General features: G+C 39.4%; 1 protein-coding gene across 3 annotated transcripts in view; it reads left to right on the top strand.

Annotated features, from left to right (window-relative positions):
* septin7a (septin 7a) overlaps positions 1-22,347 on the top strand; it is a 461,874-nt gene that overhangs the window by 437,174 nt on the left and 2,353 nt on the right. For 2 of the 3 annotated variants that reach the window (XM_062435604.1, XM_062435602.1), the window contains exons 4-12: positions 10,132-10,232; positions 10,336-10,470; positions 14,350-14,467; positions 15,512-15,604; positions 15,801-15,897; positions 19,265-19,316; positions 19,710-19,835; positions 20,298-20,318; positions 22,146-22,281. In XM_062435604.1, coding sequence (XP_062291588.1) covers positions 10,132-10,232; positions 10,336-10,470; positions 14,350-14,467; positions 15,512-15,604; positions 15,801-15,897; positions 19,265-19,316; positions 19,710-19,835; positions 20,298-20,318; positions 22,146-22,281 — 879 coding nt within the window. The remainder of the gene's footprint in view (positions 1-10,131; positions 10,233-10,335; positions 10,471-14,349; positions 14,468-15,511; positions 15,605-15,800; positions 15,898-19,264; positions 19,317-19,709; positions 19,836-20,297; positions 20,319-22,145; positions 22,282-22,347) is intronic. The other variant, XM_062435603.1, reaches the window with a different exon arrangement.

The following is a 22,347-nucleotide window of genomic DNA, read 5'->3' on the forward strand; positions in this document are numbered from 1 at the left end:
TGATGTTTAGCAGGTATGTGAACCTCATTGTGGAGTCAGAGAAATAGTCAGGGGATCATCACAGCCTTTAGATTTCATCTACCCAGGAAAATGAATATTAGAACCATATTGCATGGTAGTTAAAATATGTCAGTCTGAAGTGGTGGACTAACTGATCCACAGATTAACAGTACCATCCACAGAGCAGTGCTGCTGCTGTTAATAAAAATGAAAATATATATATTATTTTTTATTTCATAATGTCCTTTTTATTTACTCAGTTTTGATATAAAGCCACCTTGCATCTGTGCACAGTATATTAGCGCAAATAAAAACGTAATATTTGTAAAAAATAAGTTGTTTAACTGAAATAATTAAATCTGCTGAAACTTTGACGAAACTTTGCCAAAATTGTCTCAGAATACAGCAAAAAATAATAATCAATCATTAATATCTGAACTAAGATTTTAAAAAGCTGAAAAAAGCAGATCTGAGAAAATGTAGGTATAACTCTATGCAGATGACTGCTTACTATACCGGACTAACGGAACCAGCAGACTGATACTGGTCGTGCAACGTGTTGATGGCTGGAGAGAGAAGAACCAGAGCTACAGCAGAACTATGCCTGGCACTGCTTACTCCCCAGCCTCCACAGAAGCTATTTAACGTGGGCTGGAGTACAGATGAAACACAGAAAGAGAAGACATTAAATGTGTGGAGAGTACAGCAGATAGTGTGAAGATGAAACAGCGTTTGATAAGATGGAGCACAAACAGACCTGGTGTGAAAAAGAAAGCTGCCTTATTGATTGACACTGGGTTTCTGGATATGTGTGGGCTCCCTCAGCTACTATGAGAATGAATGAGTCATACTGTAACTAGTAGATGAAAGGCAGGATGAATTCATTGTAAATCTTATTTATTGATACGGTACAATGCATTGTAATGTATGTGCTTAGAGTCTGAAGTGTGAGTGTCTTTGAAAGCATATTCATTTTTACTAGACATGACAGACAGTTTAGTCTAGCTGAGACGGCCAGTGGTTACGCTTGATTGGTTACAGACGTCTCTGTAAACAATATATTTACCTCCCTCTGCTCCACATGACTCCAGTGTAAGCAGACAGGAAAACTATTGCTTAAACAAGAAGAGGTTGTTTCTATTTGTGAAGAGCCAGCTTTTCCAACAGCTGCTTACACTTGTGATAGAAAGTTCTAATCCTTTAGATGGTTATGATATCAATGCTAGTACATCGATACTGCAGAAGACAAAGTGGGTGAAATCCGTGGTACTGTTTCTGGTCATAATCTAGTCCAATCATACCACAGATGTTATACTCATGTCTTGTGATAGTAATATCTCATGTAAGGAATCATGTGAAAGATGTGATTCAAAGTAGTTTTAGTGCAAACAAGAACTGCTGGTAGATAATACAGCCAATTCACCAAAATGTAGAGAAATATACAACAAGTAAAATGAAGCCAAGCTGAAGTTAACCTGACCATACTTCCTGTTTACATTGAAATATATTGAGCGCATCAGGGAGAAAAAACAATAGTATTGATTAAGGCTACCAAATTAGCTTTTTTAAATGCATTTTGCACTATCAATGCATTTTAGCAATATAATAACCGTTACATTTTCCTTACTGTATATCATTGGAACACTGATGGTCTTCTTTAGCCAATCACATACAGAGATAGTATCTGTGCTGTTGTGAAAAGCTGTCACACGCTAAATACATAAATAAAATAAATTGCAGGAAGTGAAAGAGAGCACTGGCTTAACTGAAAAGAGACTACTTTCTTTTCTTCTGCTGTATTTGTGACGTAGTAACTGCCCGAGGTGTGTTTTCTGGATTCAGTAGTCGTTCATGGTTTCATTTCAGATGGATTTTTTCACAAATTATTTAAACGGTATATTGAAACATATGAATTGCACTGATCCATGCATTGACAGAAGTCTGAAAGGTAATTACTGACCCCATATATTAAAAATGTGTCAAAAAGGCATTAGTTTATTCCTAATTCAGAGATCCAGTGTTATTCTCAGTGCCTTGCTGCCGGAATTGAACAGATTAGACTAAAGCAGCCAGATGTCTGGCGCTGCTTTTCCTGTATGTCAATGATAGTAAACGTTACAGCACAAAACCTCAAACAAACAGACAACTTCCTGTGTTGATGTACTGATAAAACCAGGCACACGACTCAGTATAGAGTAAACCAAACTTCCCCAATGCAAGACAAAAAGATTCTTCTTTAGTGTCATTTTTGGCCACTAGGGGGTCTCTTAATTAAAACAATAACCAAAAGTGGAGTTTGATGATGATGTGAAGTGGCGTGATCATGGGAGTTGTTGTCTTTATTGTTTAACAATCATCATTGCTGTCATTACAGTCAGCTCCTCCTGGTTAGGATTCCTTCAGTGTTAATGGTTCAGGAGGTTTTTACTGGGAGCCAAATTATCTGCAGAGGTCTCCTCCTCTCCAAAACAAACAGACCCATGATAAAAACTAGTAAAAACACTGAATAAAGCAGTTTCCTGTTAAAAGTCAGTGTTTCTTTGACCCTGTTCAATGGACACAAGATGTCAGGAGGTCCTTCGACCAGAGCTGCCAACATTAAGATCCAAATATCTGATGACTAACATTCTTCATCTTGTTAAAAGATCCAGTTAAAAACAACCAAGAACTAAAAAGTGTTTTGTAAACATGTGAATAAAAAGTCAGTTTATTTCTGGCAGGCAACCAAAACACAGATGGGAGGGTTATGACGCCATTGACTGTCGACCAAATCAAATGGGCCGTTACCTTCATTAACATGACAGATTTCTCTGGGTGTGAATATTGTTAAAACCATTTGAGATCAATGTCAACACAACTCAACAAAATATACAACATTTAATATACAACATTTTTTGCTGGTCAAATTTACACACGTGTACCGCACATAGCCATACAATGGTTCACATCATGCACACACTGGCACAGACTGTACAGCCACATACACAACATGTATATTTCACTAGCAGCGACGCAAACAGCGATGTCACAACAAGCACAGAGACTTTGTCGACTGGCAATATTGCAACACGTTGGTCATGGTGGCTGGTAGGTTGAGCACCTTCACCAGCCACTTGACAAATGAAGTGGTAACTCCAAGCTGAAAAGCATTGTTTCACTGACCTTTTATCCATTAAAACACTTTAATTTGCACTGTTAAGCACAGCCTGTGCCTAAAGCAGTGTGCTCTAATAGTACTAATTATGTCACCCAGCATGTTTATCCAGGCCAGATGTCAGATGTCAGGCAGTGGATTGAACCATTGAGCAACAGGTTTTTTGCAAGCTGTTCTATGCTAGAGAAGAAGTAACTTAGTGGATAAAATAAAATGGTTCATGTCCTCAAGTTTCTAAATACAAGGATTCCATTGGAAGATAAAGACCTGGATACTATAATTCCTCACAGTGTTCGGTGTTGTAATTGCATTTTTTTTTTTTTACAGTGAGGAGATAAATATTTTGGTGGTTCGGTTAGCTGGCAAGCTGCCCTTTTTAGATTTGTAACTCCATATTTTGTTTTGTACATACTAGTGCTGTGTTCTATTTACCTCAGAAGTTGGGAGGCGGTGCTGGGTATGACGTCACACCTGATTTTGTGTCGTTCCAGTTTACAAGTCAGAAAACCAGTTCTAGCAAGGTTAGCCATTGATAGCAATACCAGTTGACGCATTTTGCTCTATTTTGGTCATACAAGCAGTGTAGCAACATGTCCACAGATAGAAGTTGGACAGTGTTGTGTGTACGATTGATTTAATGAGACACAATGAGACAAAACTAGTAATAAACAGGATGTTACTATTACGTTCACACTGTTAATACACAGGGCTACCATCTTGGATTTTGAGGTCAGGGCTGGTGGGGTATGTCCGACTTTCCCAGTCCCAGAGATCCACCTTCAGGGGGCGTTCCAGTTGAAATTTCCGACTAGGAACATTGAAATTCCGACTTCCGAGTACAACTGGAACGCACCATAAGTTTCCGACACACATTTTTTTCTCTCAATATTGATGGCCCCTTTCTGCTTGAAGGCCCATGGACACTTGCCCAGACTGCCCATATGGTAGATCCGGCCATACTATGCAGTTAACCATAATTCTGCTATAGACGACTAATCCCTGTTTACTTTCATTTAGACTCAGATATAAACTTTTGAACCGGTTATGTAAACTTTGTGTACTCCTGACAGTAGAATAAACCACTATAAACCTATATAAAGGTCCAGTCATGTAATGGAATTTAAAAATACCATGATACAAATCTTTGTTCGTACCACCCAGCATTAGTAAACATTAAAGGTTTTATGAGCTGACTGTAGGTTGAATCATTAAGTTAAATTCAGATACCAAAGTTGCAGATGTGCCAAGAGCGAAGTTGCAAACCAGAAGTGATACTGGACATTTGAGGCATGTGGTTTGTATCTCAAACTCCCTAAATCTTTGATGCTGTTTGCAGTGAAGCTACAGAGGATCAGGGTTTGGCACTTTTCCTCAAATACAGCTCACAGCCGCATAGTTTAACTCCAGCTTCCTTTTTGAAGAGTGAAAGGTGATACCGATGGCGTGAAGAAGCTCCAAACAACACCCCAGCTGTAACAGAGATCAGCCTCATGTCGAGGATCTTCCCTTCACCTGCGTTCCTTGTGATCCAGCTACTTTGCTCTAAATCTCCTCTAATCCCTGGCAACACACTGAGGGGCTCTGTGTGCCCTCACCCCACTGCTGCTTCCAATTTGTTTACCTGCCTATTACACCTCCTCCTCCTTATTCAAACTTTAAACCAGATTTACGCCGTGTGTGCGCTTTGCTTGGCTCCCACACCGAATGCTTTGAGGATTCCCCCCGAGGTTTCCCACTCCCGAGCTTGAAATGAATACAGCATGTACGTGTGTTTGCTTGTTGTTTATCCTCACAAGGACTGAAAGATAAATAAGGGGAACAGAGAGCTCTTCTTTTTCCTCTCTCCAGGAACCACAAACTAATTACATTTTCAAAATAATTGCGGCCGCTTTTTTCTCCCCCAACTCACGCCAGAGAAATGTGATGAAACCTGGCGGAATGTTGCGTCTAATGAAATCCAGTCCAATAGAAAAGAAAAGGATGATGGCTAGAGCTGACAGAGGTGATAGGCCAGGGGCAGCCGTCTCTGTTTTTCCTGGTGAATAAGGCCCGGCCAAGGCTGCAGAGCATACAAGGACAGGCAGCTTGGTGATTAGCCAGCATATTGCCATGTGCCAAGACAACGCCTCGCTTTTTATATCAGACACTTGGTCCGGCTACAGAGGAATTTAAGGGATTAAAATAACAAGATAATCTGATGAAATAGTTGTCATATAAAGGGAAATGTCCCTCTCATCTTCAACAAAGGCTCTGTTGGACTGCCAGTCACTTTATTTAGATCAGCAGAGACTTCTTGGCCTACACATCATGTTCTACAGACTTAAGAAAACATTGTTGTTTCGGTATGATTCCCTGGAAAAATTGAATGTGTTTGAGTCATGGAGTGTTGGTCCAACAAACCAAGCACGTTGAAATGTTATCTTGAACTAAAGGAAACATTTTCACTATTTTCCCACATTTTATAGACAGCAATTAATTACATAATAAAGAAAAGGATCAGCAGGGTTGAGTTGTAGGCCTAAAGTGATTTATAAGGTATATAATTGACATGATCAACCAAAAACAGACGTTCCTCTCACTATTTTCTTTCAACAGTTTCACATCCGAGCATGAAAGTTCTTTCTTCATTATAGAAATAGTAGTTTGATATGAATAATCTTCACTCAAGGTCTACGTACAAGCTTGTTTTAGTCTCATCTCATGGCCGTCACCAGCAGATGAAGTTCCTCGTTTCTCATTAGATTTTCCTTCACTGTATCACTCTATGTATTGATACAGATATAATAAATGTTATCAATAAACATTTTGCTTTCATACTGTTATTAGCTGAAAAAAAACGTATTTAATTGACCTCTAATTGAGTGTCGTTACAGTTCATGAATAATCTCAATGCTCAATGACTCACTTTCAGTCCTCAAGACTTCAGGTTTACCTTGGTACAAATAATGGCCAACAATATAATGATTGTCTTTTAATGACTGAGGACAGTCATTTACAAATCAATCATTTGTTTCAAGTATTTAAATAACAAGCACATTTCCATACATGTATGTATCGGAAAGGTGAAAAAGTAAGCGCTAAACATTATACAGTGATAACTTAATATTTTTTTTACTGATAAAAACACATTGTTTTACAGGATTCTCCAAGATTTGCCTGTTATCTGTTTCAGTTCAAGCTAATTGCTGTGTACTCAGCACTGAAAAAGAATAGATATATCAGTGTTTCCATTTGCGTCATTAGTAAATAATGAGCATTGTGAACAGTCAGATCAGATACTGTGAATAATCTCAAAGAGAATGCAACAGTGTTTGTGTCAGCTGTCTGTGTCAAAGTTAATTAAACTGATGAACTCTGACCTACAGACTATCAAGAAGTTCATATTTGAACTGGTCTGTCATTTGGGCTTCAACATAAGTGAAGACCTGTCAATCAATCCTGTATTTTGAGTCTTGATAGGGGGGCTACCTTTTATACTGTATTACTGTATGTTTAATTACCACTTATGGACTGACTTATAGAGGTTAGATCACCACAACTCCATCACGTGTGGTTTGTTTTCCCACAATCCATTCACATTATATCACCATCCAATAAGCTTGCAGTCCTGTGATCCAGTCAAACACTGGACTTTAGTACAAGCATCTCAGATTACCATTCTAGAGTGGTAAGGTGTAGTATAGTGTTGTTGTTCTTCCTTTCCCATGAGCTCACTGTCTGTGGGCAGCCTGTCTGGTTAATAAGCATGTTTGTGGCTTGACTCATCCTTTTTTATAGAGTAGAAGAAGAGAGACACTGCAGCCTTCATTACAAAACTGTCCAATCAGCAGTCCTACAACATTCATCTTAGATATTATACTATCTTTGATCATGATGTTCAGGATGTTCTCGTTCCATTTCAGCCTCACAGACATTTATAGCATCACAAGCATCTTTCTTTCACAGTGAGACATGGTTTTAAATTAAAACTTATATATACTATTTAAAATATTGCAGTTTCTTCTTAGTGGTATCATCTCTTACTGCTAGGTTAACTCGAGCAGCTCTGCAGTAGCTTTCATTTCTACATTAGTTTGCATATAAAATCAGGCCTATTTCATTCTGAGTGCAATTTAGAAGTTCTCTAAAAGTTAATTTTGTCAGCTCTCCCCACACACTGTACTGTCAGTATCTCTGGGCAGCCCGACCTCCCAGTAGCCAGCCCTGCAGGTCAGAGTTCAGGTTAAACACAGCCGGGCTACGTGACGGACGCCAGTAAGTGGTGGTTGGGGTCATAGGGGTTAAGGTCTGCTTTAAATGCTTTGCAGAGGTTCCTGTACTGTTGTTGTTGTTATGTGGGACACATTTTAAGACTTAGGACCAGTTACTTGGGGACAAAAGCAGTGTCCCCAATTCGTAAAAAGCTGCTTTTTGGGGGGGGTCAGTGGTCAAGGTTTGAGTGAGTGTTAGTGTAAGTCTCCAGGAAATGAATGTATGCAATATGTAATGTCCCCAGAAGTTTCCATGATCTGTCAGGATGTGTGCAAGATGAGGTCAGTGCTATGTAAGCTGGATACATCCTTTTCCCCCCCTTTTTTTTAGAGGAGCCATTTTGACATGTCACATCAGTAAAAGTGTAGGTGTAATTACACAGGGCTGCAACTACCAATGATTATCATTATTTATCAATCTATTAATGAAGGTGACATCCTCCAATGTCTTCTTTTGTCTTGACAAACAGTCCACAACCTAAAGATATTCAGTACTGTCATAGAGAACTAAAGAAACCAGAAAATATTCACATTTGAGAAGCTGGAATCTGACATTGTTTTAATAATAATAATAATAATCAATCAATCATTAAAATAGTTGCTGATTGTTCTGTCAGTCGACTTATTGTTGCTGCTCTATATTTAGGAATTGGGTTTTATAGCATTTTATCAAATTTAAATCTGTTATCACATCTACTTATCCACGTATCCCTTTTTTACCTTTTGAACATCTGACTTCCTCTAATAGTAACTTAAGGCTAAAATGACTTCAACTCAAAGATGTGTAATGCACCTCTTTTTGGCTAAACCTGGTACAGCAGTAGTGAGACAAAAGTAGAGTCTGCAGGTGAATGGCGTCTTGCATTTAGTCTAGTTGTTGGAGCGTCTTGGCCTCACCATGTCAGCCACTACTACACCCAAACAAAAGCTCTGAATAGAAACGGTTCCCTCTGCTGTAATGTCTCCTGGCATCAGTCAAGTACACTTTTACCACCAATCTCCTGTGTTAAATCTTTGCTTTTTGATTCACCTTTCCTTGGTTGAGGAGGTTTCTTCTGTTGTGAGAACCTGGTTTCGCAGCGTAACCGACATGTGGTGTAGTGGAAGTGCAGCCCAGCCCCAGTCTGTGAGAGTACCACAGGCATTCTGTGGTGCTACATAAGTGTAAGGCATTGGCTCAGTTTAGCTGAGGTTAAGCTCTAGTGTGTCCCTCCTCCTCAGAGAAACTAGCAGCTTTCTTTACACAACCTTTACAGCACTCATTATTTTTTTTAAGTCATCAGCTTGAGAAGAAAATTCATGTTCATGACTTGGACTGCAATTAAAGGCTATACAATGTGCATTTTCATAGAGTGTTGTAGTTTTGATGTTGATCTGCTATGTGGACCCTGCTTGACCTCAGCAGTACTGACTGTTTTTCATCAGTCAGTCACAGTCTGAAAGCTCTGAGTCTCTGACATCAGAGTGGCAGACAAGGTCTGGTTCAGATGTGCTGATTAAATCAAAGTTCATCTGCTGATCACGAGTTCTTCCCCGACCCCACGCTGATCAAAGCTCAACCCTCTTGGCCTTTCTGATGTGTTCAGAAGCAGCACTGTTCAGCAGCTTCAGACTTTTTTTTTTTTTTTTTTTTTGAATTCCAATGTGCAGGAAACTCGAGTTCACCTCCTGTCAAAGAGCTGCAATTAACATTCACCTTTTTTATTAACCATTAACACAATCCAACCCTAACCTTAGCCAAGTGTTTTAGTTGCCTAACCCTGACCATTCCATAGCTATTTGTCATAATTGTGATCTTTTTTTCTTTACCCACAACAAGCATGTCCAAACTATTCCATAAAGGGCTATGTGTCTGCAGGTTTTTGTTCCAACCAATCAACAGCACATGATTTGACCAATCATCTGTCTGAAGACTGAGATCAGTTGATTAAGTGAGTCAAGCCTGGCGTGATCCTGCTTGGTTGGAATGAAAACCTGCAGCCATGGACCTTTATGGAATAGCTTGGACACTCCTGATCTACAGCCATATGCAGAAATTGTAGAAAGCAAGAATTTTACTTTAGAAATGTTAGAAATTTCTTCAATATATACAGTTTTTCGCAGGATTACACAGGATGATAGTTACTGAAGACCATGAAAGGTTTCTGAACATCATTTCAAAAGGACCCTTATTTGATACATTTTCACGTGTTATTGCTGATCGAGAGCCTTGACAAACCAATGGCAAAGACCTGGTGGTGTGACTTACAAGTAAACATCAACTGATGTAGACTATGCGGTCATACAGTCATTTGACTCTGGTTGACTGTCGGTTGCTTGTCTGTCAGATAATAATTGAAAGCATGCCTTGTTGTTTGTGTCTGATCACTGGGAGGAAATCAGCTTTAGAATTAGATTTGAAAAGCAGTAAAATACTAACTGGTATCAGATATGAAGCATTAGAGACTGGAGTACAAGGAGTATTCGGTCAACGTGATGTGTTCCCTGACTTGTATGTTGTAAGATTTAAGAACTCTTGCTTTCAACATGTGACTTGGTCTGTTTTTGTACAGCATTTCTTTCTTGCACTCACATAGCACTGTGCGGGTTCAAGTGGAAATAGTCTGAAGGATTGAAAGAAATATAACCTATAATTAAAATGTCGCAGACAAGTAAAGAGATAGTGTTGGCTCTCTCTAGCCTGCAATAATCTTTAATGATTTCCATCAACATTCTTGGTCTTTGCAGGTGGAACAGTCGAAGGTTCTGGTAAAAGAAGGAGGAGTGCATCTTCTGCTCACCATCGTTGACACCCCCGGCTTTGGTGATGCCGTCGACAACAGTAACTGGTGAGCTCAGCCGTCTCTCACTGGTTTATTTGAGTAATTTCACAGTTCAGCGAAGAAACACGGGACGTTCCTGACATTAATGTGAATGATGTGTCGTCCCCAGCTGGCAGCCGGTCATCGACTACATTGACAGTAAGTTTGAGGACTACCTCAACGCAGAGTCACGGGTCAACAGACGGATGATGCCAGACAGCAGAGTGCAGTGCTGCCTGTATTTCATCGCCCCGTCTGGACACGGGTAGGTTTCACAAACATATGCATATGCACTGTACAATTGTTAATGGCTTAGACTATATAATTACCAGAATTCTTACTGTAGGCCGGAATTGACCCTTTCTTAAGCCCCTTACACCCTATTAAGACCTACACAGTAACATAGGTTAAATCCAAAGCAGTGGGCTTTCTGTATGAGTCGGTCCACATTAGCCAAGCGTGAAGCATAATCTGAGCAGACAGCTGATTAAATCACACAAATATCCTGCTGTATATGTGTTGTCAATGTATTAACCGTATCAACGAATCAATAAATACAAACACTGTTGATTTCTACCTGTGGAGCCGACATGCTGACTCTTTTGGTTCAGTAAATTTCTGATGTCAATCAGCCTGAGGAAGGCAGCTTGGCTAGCTGGTGTTGTTCTCTCAGCACTTTAGGAGCTGAATCATTAAACAGCTGCTTCTGTGGACAGAGATGCTGAACGCAGGTCAAGTGGAAAGTACAGAGGCTGCAGAGAGTGTGGATGACACATTGCTCTGGATTCTGCAATATTTCTCTTTTGGTTGTTGCCTTGGCAATGCACATCCAAGAATTTAGGGGGGATAGGCTTCTGAAAGAGCACAAAGGGAGGGGTGTATCTGTGTGGGACTTTAGTACAGTGAGAATAACTGACACTGCCTTTAATAGCCATGCTTAAGAGGAATCATGTAGAAGGAAAAGAAAACAGGACCTAGGATGGATCCTTGAGGAACTCCGCAGGAGATACCAGCTATGAAGGTTGAGAAATTGCTAAGGAAAAAAAATGTCAGTAAGGTCAGGAACTTTCAGTATAAGGCTGTTCTTCAAGATGTTTTCCCCTCATATGGGATCAGTACAGTCAGCTGTTGTGTTTCAGTGCTGCTCCCCCGCTGCATGACTCGCTGGACAGGAGTCAAGTTGACCAAACCCAGGCGGCTCTGCCTGTGGCTTCCTACCAAGCTAACAGGCAGGACTAACATTGGTGTAATCTGTCTTGAGCTAGCTGACCTGGAGACCCCATTCCTCCCATCTGTGTTTTGGCTCTGGCCACTGCCAAGCATACATACACACACACAAACACACACACACACACAGAGTTGGCCTGAGTTGCTCATACATTCAGCCTGGCTGTGCTGCCTACAACAAAAGGTGGTTTTGCAGTCCATCACTATTGAGCCTCTTGGCCACAGTGACCCAGTGTGGGTTTCTGACCGCAGTCCTGTTGCCTCTCTTGGCAAAAGAAAAGCACCATATGGATCCATTCATTTTCAGCATCTGCATCGGCGTGTGCAAGGGTTGCACTAAAACATCAGACCAGCATTGGCCTTATAAGAAGTGTGAAATTCACAGCTCACATTACAGGGAGTTATAAGGCTGATTGTATCTGATGATAACAAGATTCCTGGGACATTTTTAAGATTTGAATAAATCATTTATTATGATAAGGCACATTATCATTTAATCACATTTTGCCATTACTGTAGTAGAGCTAGTTTTACACAACTCTCTGCATTTAGTCAAAAACTGCAGCTGAATGCACATAAAAACAAGATTTACATTGTGTTTGCTGATTTGGGAAAAGTGATGGTGTTCACAAATGCATTTTCCTATCCACAAACAAATTACACCCAAGTTGAATAAATAGTAAGAAGTAAAAAGGAGCCAATATTGTCGAATCTGTTTTATATATTGTTGAATTTGGTGTTATTTGGTGTTTCAGACCCATTTCTCTCTATAAGTTAACCAGCGTTAGATAAAGCTGGACACGTGTGTGTGTGTGTGTAAATGCCAGGGTAACCATAGCAACCCCCACGGAAGGGATATCATTTCCATCGAGTGCTTTGGCAGAGCTGCTCAGCTTATATACAGCTGTGTTCTCTGTATGTATACATGAGTCTGTGTCTGGAGACATTTACCTGACCAGCTATGAGCAGAAGTGGAGCTGTTCTCACTTAAGTCAATGGTTTTTCCATGATTTTGAAATGACAACATCCCAGATATAAACCACTCTTTCTCACCATAAATTACACTTTATTGTAGAAGCAGGATTGTGGATAAGTAAAAATTCATATGTGTTAGATAATGTGGTCATATTTTTTCAATAGAGCATTTCCACCTAAAGATACACAGACATTTAGGTAAATAGAAAGAAGCTATTTGATCCTTTGATTTGATTTATGTCAGAGCGGTTACATGGATGATCTCAGGTTATTTCTGTGTGCAGTGCAGTCATTTTGGTAGTTTGAGGAAGGGGAGCATTGTTCTGGGAAATTGCATTAGAAAGCTTGAGAAACCTGTTGTTGCACTGCATCAGTTTACACTCAGAATATATCTATGACCATTGGCTGGAAATGTTAATGAGATTTAGGATGGCATCTTTATTTCAGTACATGTGATAGTCCTCAAGTATGCTCAGACACATGCATACACTATAAAAATCCCAGGATCCAATTTTATGAAGCCTAAAATCTCCATTATATTCATTCATCTTGTTGCCAAGAAGCAGCAGGTGTTCACTTCACATCACATCTCTTCACAGTGAAAAGCTTCCTACAGTAGTGGCTGTAGAAAGAGCAAACAGACAGTTTGGAAAGTTTAGAGACATTATAATTTGCATGAATGTGCCGTTTGTGAACAATTAAGAATGAAAAGTTTCATCATCCCTGAATTCTGTGTAATTTATTGTTGGGTGGACAGATATTCTTTTTTTTCACTCACTGCCTGGTATGATGAATGCATTATCAATACATAATGCACTATAATCCTGTTTCATGTTTGTACATAAGATTTACTGACAGTCTGTTAAGCAATCACTGTCATGGAAATAGTTCAAGATTGAAGACATTTTCTGTATTAAGGCCAAAGGGCCATATGTGGAATAACTGAATAGAGTAGCGCTTGAAACACTCCCAAACATTTGTCCACAGCATCGCTCTCACAGATGGAGACAATAGCAGCTGATCATGCAGCAAGATGAAACAAACTACCATGAATGTGAAAATAGCCAGGAACAACCTATAACTCTGTCTGAAATGTGGGGAAATCAAGATTACACGGGTTAACACATGTTTGAACATGGTTTGGATTTACATTTTTACAATGCCAATATCGCAGATGTTATGTGTTTGATAGGTGACATCACACATACATTGCAAGATTTATCTTTAATTGTTTTTTTTTAGAAGTAAAATCATTTGTGATGCAATTTTTTCATATTTTATTTTGTTTTTTTTGCATAGTTTCCTTTTCTATTAAAATGCATATACACAGCCAACTCTGCCTTAAAAGACACATTCTGGCTTAAATTAGTCCAGTGGATTGTTGGAAGTCCAGGATTTTTAGCCTGACTGGTCATATCATTGGTTCTGATTTGGTTTAATGTATGTGGAAGAAGAAACATTGAAAACACTGAAAGAAAGCAAATAAGCATACTTTTTCCAAACTGTTGAACTATTCCTTTAAATTATTTTGTATCAATATCACTTACTAGCAGCTGTACATTTAATTTCTGTTTGCATCAGCCTTTAAAAACTGGTTTACTCTTACTCTTTATGTGGGTTATGGACTAGTTCTGCCACTAGAGCGCATACTTTATCTAAATAGAGCATTTTTTAGATGCTCTGGCAGCAAAACAGACAAACAACACTATAATGCCATTTGAAAGAGGATTCCAATCAGCTCCGATTTCCCCTGCTGTCTGGACCATTTCACATGTGCAGTTTGAGGTCAGCCAAGCCATGAAACATGACTTCCATCCCCCGCAGGCTGTGTGACAGAAGCTCACTGCTTCACCCGTTCCATCCCTACAGCTCCACTTAAACCAGATCCATCCGCTGACACTAACGTTGAATCTGTCTCTCCTCCTCTGCTTCCCCTCTCCAGGCTGAAGCCTCTCGATATTGAATTCATGAAAAGGTTACACGAAAAAGTCAACATCATCCCCCTCATCGCCAAAGCCGACACAATGACGCCAGAGGAGTGTCAGCTGTTCAAGAAACAGGTGTGTGATCAGTTTGTTGACGCGGTTACGAGGGTTGGGTCGGTTTCTGGTTTTGCCGGTCAGGTCCAGTGCAGGAGCGTAAACAGGTTTGATTTAAAGTGAATGGATTGACAATTATCATCAATTATCATCATGACACGTTCAAATTAAAAATAGCCTACATCAGCAGCCTGTGTTGACAGCACTAAATCCAACTTGTAATACATCAGTAATAAACAATATGACAACGTGATTAACCCTTTGTGGTCTCATCAAGCATCTACAATTGAAAAAGCACTCGTTACTTTTAATCATATCTCTGTTACAGATGTATGCAGCCACTTACTTACCACTTTAAAATGATAAAAGCAATCATTTAGTTTTATGTTCTCAGTTATCTGATATCGCCTGTACAAACAACTCTTTGAGTGTTTTGATGCATGAAGTCGCCAGCAACCATGTTGACTCTCTCATCCTATTAGAAGCTTTGTAATTGGGTGTTGAGTTGCTCTGTCCCCAAACATAATGACAGTCTGTGTAGCGCACACTCTCCAATCCCAGCCCCTCTACATTATTATGCTATTATATTATCATTATATCAGTGATATAAAATGATGACAATAATATAGTTTATCGTCGTTATTTTCCAACAAAAATAAACAAAATATCGTCCGACAAAAGTAGTTATCGAGACGGGGCTAGATGTTCAAATTGCATTCGACACTGCACTTCCTCAGGTTCCCAGCAATACACCTGCCATGTGTGAATTAGATCAGATGAACAGTTGTTGAGATATATGAAGGACACACAAACAAAAGTTAGATACTAAGACGTGATCTACCTTCACAGCAAGTAATCTATTACTTTATTATCCATCATAAACCTCCATAATCACATGATAGTTTCCTCCTCCTATGTGTGTATTGACGAACCTCCAGTTTGACTATTGAGCTATGTGTCCCACATAGAGCTCACTTCACTACATTACCTCTCATGCTGTTTTGTCCATCTCAACCCTCCTCTGTGTGTGTGTGTGTTTTTGTTTGTTTGTTTGTTTGTGTATAGATCATGAAAGAAATCCAGGAGCACAAAATAAAAATCTACGAGTTCCCGGAGACGGACGATGAGGAGGAGATGAAGATAGTCAGGAAGATCAAGGTGTGTTCTGCTGAAGTAACCTACGAGTAAATCTATTTCTGTTATTGAAGCATTCTTGATTTAATACAGTCTTTTTGATGTATGTCATACATGCAGTGTTTGTGTGTATATTAGCAAACACCCACAGCCTACAGTGTATTTTTAGCCGTCGTGTGTGAGCTATGCAACAGTTGTGTCCCCTCCCTCCTCTCTGCAGGATCGTTTACCCCTGGCTGTAGTGGGCAGTAACACCATTATCGAGGTCAATGGAAAGCGAGTGCGCGGGAGGCAGTACCCCTGGGGTGTGGCTGAAGGTGAGAGGTCAAAGGTCAAACTCATCCCAGCCTGGAAATTGATCAACTAAGTGGAATCTCTCTCATGCACACGCACACACATATTTCCACAGTTTTATTGGATTATTGAACATCATGCGTAGATGGTTTGCAAAGCAGTAACACAACCCATGCGCTCCTGTCTTGCTCTCATCCCATTGATCAGGGTATCCATAGCTCACACTTTAATACATGAGGGAGGGTCGACAAGCATGACATTGTACAGAATTGGGAGCGTAAGGCCAAATATATGAAATATATGAATATTTATTCTTTATGTTGAATTACTTTAAACTCACACTGATCAACAAATGAATGAGATAGAATGCAATCTTACATTACAAGCTTTACTTATGCTTACACATACGTGACATTTAAAAATCAATTCAATTATAAAGACAAATTAATATAAAACTAATACATTTTAAATACAAATAAATAATAAAGTGTGTTTGAAAATTGTAAAAATTTAAACAAAACAATGTGATATTTAGGTTATAGAAATAGCAATTACATTAAAAATATATCAGAAAATAAAACTAAATCAAATTATTTAATCTTAATTATAAAGAGGCTTTTGGTGTCCTTTAAATCAATTTAGCAGAAACATATATATTATATATTTATATATATTTAAAGAAGAAACTGAAACCTGCCACGTGAAATTCACATTTATGTACAATTTCCATAATATAATTATGAAATTAATCACAAACCACATGTAGTTTTGTTTTATAGCTTTGTAATCAAACTAATCATTTAAATGTTTTCAAGATGACCATAAGTTAAAAAAAAAAGAGAGAGAAAAAAGTTCTAAATCAAACAACTGGAAAGACTGCTAACACAATTTAGTTTGGAACCCATCCATAAGTGGATTTACATAAGTGATAACACATTCAAATAACATTTTTCCATCATAGTAACATGATAAAAAAAACTCAAGATGGACAATAACACATAACACAAAGTAAGTTAAAGGTACTCGGGTGTTTTTGACCAGTAGAGATTCTATGGAACAGCATAGTGATAAGCAGGCAGCTGTTTTGTGTCTATGTTGTGTTGCATTAGCACATGTACTCACATGTCTGCTGTGACACAATACACACACTGCTGCCAACTGCAGAGGGCAGCTCATAAAACACTGAGTAAAAGAAGTCAAACAGGTGGAAACATCTCATCGGTTGTTGGCAGAAACAATCTCAGTACTGAGGTCCACTCCCCAAGCTTTCGACTGTGTCACATGATCTTCAGCATATGGAGTTGTCATGGAAATAAATGAAGAATGGAAAAAATGAATGAACAAAAATAGTTTCAAGGATAATTTCACAATGTTTCAAATGTCTTAAACCAGCATATGTCCATATGAACAGGGAAAGAGGTTTTCCTCTCTGTAATCATTCCTCCTATTCATACTGACTATTAAAATATCTCCTTCAAATGTGCTTTCAATGGAAGTGATGGAGGACTAAATCCACAGTGTGTCCACACAGTCATTTCAAAGTGAAGCTTATATGAGGCTTCAGCAGTCTGAGCTTCACTGCTGAATCCTGCAGGTGGTTAACTTCATGTTAGTGAAAGATATCACTTCTTCAAATCTGTCTTTAAGCAGCAGTCGGGTGTCCATATGAACAGTGAAGAGGTGTTCCTCCTGTTGATTCTGAGAATGAACAGGAGGAATGGGACAAATTCCACAGTGTGCCCATACAGTCATTTAAAAGTAGACGTGAAGCTTATATTCGGCTCCAGCAGTCTGAGTTAGTCATATCTGAGACATTTAGTCTATTTAGCATCAAATTCCCTCTTAGTGTTTCTCTGTTGAGCTGTGGTGGAAGTACAGCAATAAAAAGACTTTGGTTCTAAAAACACTGTAACGTTGAAACATAAAAGAGGAAGATTTGACTCATTTGGACGGCTGAAGCTTCATATTAGCTTCAGATGGCAGAAGGACTGTGGGTTGTGTCCTCCATCACTTCCATTGTAAGTACATTATGAAGGGATCTTCTAATGGTCAGTATGAACAGGAGGAATGATTACAGCAAGAAAAACAGGCTCCAGTGTTCATTTGGGCTCCTGACTGTTGGTTTAAGACAGACTTGAAAAATTGTGAACCTGTCCTTTAACCTGTTTTAGTTCTTAAAGTGCTCAACTGGGCAAGTCAGGCTGCTGATGAAGACTGTGTGATATAACTGTAAGCTTCAGAGCAGTTACTGAATGTCCCATGTGGTGAGATTGCTTTTAATTGCATTTAAGAGACTTTGATGAATCTGACTTGCTCGTACATGCAAACCTCGGTTTATATAAAGTGTTGAGTAACACTGAATTTAAACAGATTACAAGAAGATCACAGGATTAACATAATTCTCCCCCTCGAGGTAACTTTTATACTTGTATGCTGAGTCAGTTTCATTCCTAAAATGAATAAAATACCAGCCTATATAAACTTCATTCTTATTTTCTATGAATTGGCCTCCACACAGTCGGCTCGTGTTTGTTCTGCTAGGAAAGAAGCACAGGATATGAGAGTCCTATCTGACCTGACACAGGAAGTTTCAGTCACGCTGTGGCGAGACATTTGAAACATGACAACATATTCAGCTTGAAGTGATGAGGACACAGGCATGTCTGAAAGTGACTAAGTCCAGAGGTATTTACTGTACTGTAACAAATGAATTGAAGGCAATGATGGGAACATTGCAGTTGACCTCAAATCTGATGTTCAGACTCTTTCTGTAGTCTCAGCGTAAGAACTGCCCAGTGGATCACTTGTAGGAGTGCTACTATGAAACTGGTTTGCTGTTCATGGCAAGTGAGTTTTAGAATACCAAAAATGTTTCTGGCTCCATGTCAGCATAAATATGGAGAGAGGGCGGGAGAGAGAAAGAGGGCAAGGTCCCTGAGAAGCTATGTGAGTCACTCCACCACAGCAGTCCAGAGAAACCTCAGGGGACTGTGGTGAGTTAACTGTAGGAGGGACAGAAAAGCTGCATACGATGCCCCCTGCTGGTGGAGGGTGGTACTACATGCTGCTTTAGGTGGCATTATGTCATCTGCAGGGCCTGAAAATAACCTGAGACATTATAGTTACATTTAAGGCTTAAAGTATGGAATCCTGAGAGTCACAAAGGCTGAAGGTGAAAACATAACTGAATGCATATATAAAATACATGATAGATTCTATATGAAAACTAAACCCAGGTTGTAATAACTTACAGTATAGTTCTTTCATCATTGGTCAATATTAGTTGCTATACAGTACATTCTGTTTTCTACTCTCTAGTGTCTCTACAGGTCTCAGTTATGTTCTCATGTTACTGCGTCTAAACTCTGCTCTGTTTGCTTTTTCTCACAGTGGAGAATGGAGAGCACTGTGATTTTACAATCCTCCGGAACATGCTCATCAGGTGAGCTAAAAAACACATCATCTGCAACACAGGACTGGTTCTGCTGGGCTGTCTATCAATGCCTAATACCTCTTTCAACCCATGAAAAATGAATACCTGTTAGCTGCAATATTTTCCCTCAGATCTGTAATAATAGAAGGGGTCATAATCATATTACTAATAAAAGTGCTGCACCTAATTCATCTAATTTAAAATAAAACATCTCAAGTAAAACAGCATATTGTGCAGATCTTATGACAAACACAACACAATTAAAGTCTTCCCATTCAGTCATCATGGAGAGTGGTTGCCACGGAGAATATACCTATGTTAAAACATATTGATTTCGATAATGAGGTGTGCTTTTAGTGAGAGATAATGTGCTTATTTATGTCCCCTCTTGTTGGTTTAAAGGACCCATATGCAGGACCTGAAAGACGTCACAAACAACGTTCATTACGAGAACTATCGCAGCAGGAAACTGGCTGCGGTCACCTACAACGGTGTGGACAACAACAAGGCCAAAGGACAGCTAACCAAGTGAGTTTATGAGTACAGTACTGCGTTCATATTTCTGTAATTGCCCCTTTAATAATGCGTTACGTGAAACGAGAGGTCATCTTCCATCCCACTGGAACGTGCCGCTGATTTGGCTGCTGGTTCTGGTCTCTGAGCGGTTCATTCACTGTGTCACCGTGGAGGTAATTACAGTTCAGAGGTCAAAGTCTGCACCAGCTGATTAAAGTTGCCAAGCTGTCACTAAAACAGCCCAAACCTTTAAACCCACCCCTGGCCAAAACAAGCCAGCACTAATCCTCCCACCCTCCACACTAACTAACTGGCCCCCAGTATCAATTGTGTCTAATCTGACAGCACTAACTGAGGCACCATCTGACTTCTAATCCACAAGCTGCAGCCGTCTGTAATCACCAGCACACTCTCACAAGCTAATGCATGGGTTATGGCAGTAAGCTAAGTGTCTGTGCATTTGTTTGTTTTTAGACCTGAGACGACTGAAGGCATGTAAGTGTCATTTCACTTCTTCATAACATCACAGATGCTTCTATCCTCCTCGCTCCAACCTTGCTCATTTCCCTTATCTCATAGAATTTTCTTTCTGCTTCTGCATTAGATATTTGCAATGTATCTCATTCCATAAAGCACATTGGCAATCAGCAAGCTGGCTACTTTCTTTGCAGTTTCATTACACAGTTCTTATGAAGTACATTTGATGTCTTCATTGAAGTCTGTTGAGAAACTTAAATGGCTAATTAAAGGCCAAAACACACCGCCGCAGCCGAATGTCAAACAACTGCTAGCTGCCGCCGCCGGGCCACTGTTGCCTCTCCTGAAAAGTGCATTTCTATCCAGAGAAAAAGGCTGTTCTGTACTTGAATACAACGTTGGCCCAACTACAGAAGTTATTTACTACTTTGTTGTCCATCTTTGCTGTTACATCCAGGTAACTACTATACTGACACACTACAGCACAACACCTCCTATTGGTGCTAGGGTGATATGTCATGTAATGCTGCCTTTTTGCCAAGACATTTGGATGTAAATGCAGCTTAGAAAGTTCTATTTTAAGTTTAACTCCTTAAATATAGGAAAAAAGTGTTGCACATTTTGGTGAAGCTCAACAGTCCTGTAGAAGGCCTGAGAGCCAAAACACATACATATAGAGTTAGAGTGTGCAACACTCTTTTACTGTTCTCAAGTCTACTTTCAGTAATCAGTACCTCACTACAACACTGGGTGTGCAATACCTTTCTATCATGGCCTACACAATTCTTGAATAACCAAGTTTAAGGCTCTACATCAAACATCTTTTATATCATTGACTATGTTAAACCCATCTAGTTATGTTTAAAAAAAAAAGAAAAAAACATAACCGTCAATATTTAATTATCAACGGTCTAACACTCTGATTGTAGCCTCAAAGATTCAGTATCTGTTTGGCTGTAGTTAGCATGCTAACTTGCTCACAATAACAGCACTAATAAACTAATGTTTAACAGGTATAATGTTGACCATCTAACCTTCTTATTTTAGTTCATTAGCATGGTCTAATCAGACTGAATTCTGCTAATTAAGAAGTCACTATACACAGCTTGTCAGCTGGTTTCACCTGTTGCCAGAAAAATATAATCGACAACAAAAAGCTCATTTTAGCTGAAGTTTTATTGATCTGGTGAGAATACACTGCTAGCCAAGGCTAGCCATCTTGGAATAATGCCCTCAAGTCAGAATAACAGGAGCTAAATGCTTATGTAACTGTGCCAGCTTTCTCACTATAAAAATGATGACATGTTCATTTTTTTTAGCAGATTTAATGTTTACCATCTTAGTTTAGCTTAATATTTTGTCTAAAAACTTACTGCCATTAATGCTCATCTCTACACAGTTTATTTGAATAGATATAGCTCTCTAACTCGTAAACATGTAATTTAGCATTAGAAACAGGGTAAATATGCCTCCACTAGCTACTATTGACACTGCTTCCTCTGGACATGTTGCTAATGTAGACATTATTGCAGAACAAGGCGTGGTTAGTTTCAGACTAAGGGTTTATTCTCTTATAATAAAAAGCCCCTGTCACCTTTTAGCTACAGCCCTCCCTGGAAGCTGTCTATTGTAGAGGACTTCCAGGGAAGGAAAGCAAGCCTGGTCTATCCTCTTCCCTTGATCCTTCCTCTCCTCATCACTCAGCACTCAGCCACACAAATCTAATGGGGAGGGGGACACATCTGTGTTTAACACTTAAATGTCCACCTGGGATGTCATAGATGTGTCACCATCCAGATGTTTGCCACTGTGTGCTGTCTGTATGAACACGGTTTGTCTCTTCAGGAGTCCTCTTGCCCAGATGGAGGAGGAGCGGCGGGACCATGTGTCTAAGATGAAAAAGATGGAACAAGAAATGGAACAAGTGTTTGAGATGAAGGTTAAAGAGAAGCTCCAGAAGCTTAAAGACTCTGAGGCTGAGGTAAATTAATTCAATTAATAGTGGGGGGGTTTTTGTTGTTTTTTTTGTACTGTGTTTTTCTTCTTT

The sequence above is a fragment of the Scomber scombrus genome, chromosome 16, assembly GCF_963691925.1.
Source record: "Scomber scombrus chromosome 16, fScoSco1.1, whole genome shotgun sequence".
Classification (NCBI taxonomy): domain Eukaryota; kingdom Metazoa; phylum Chordata; class Actinopteri; order Scombriformes; family Scombridae; genus Scomber; species Scomber scombrus.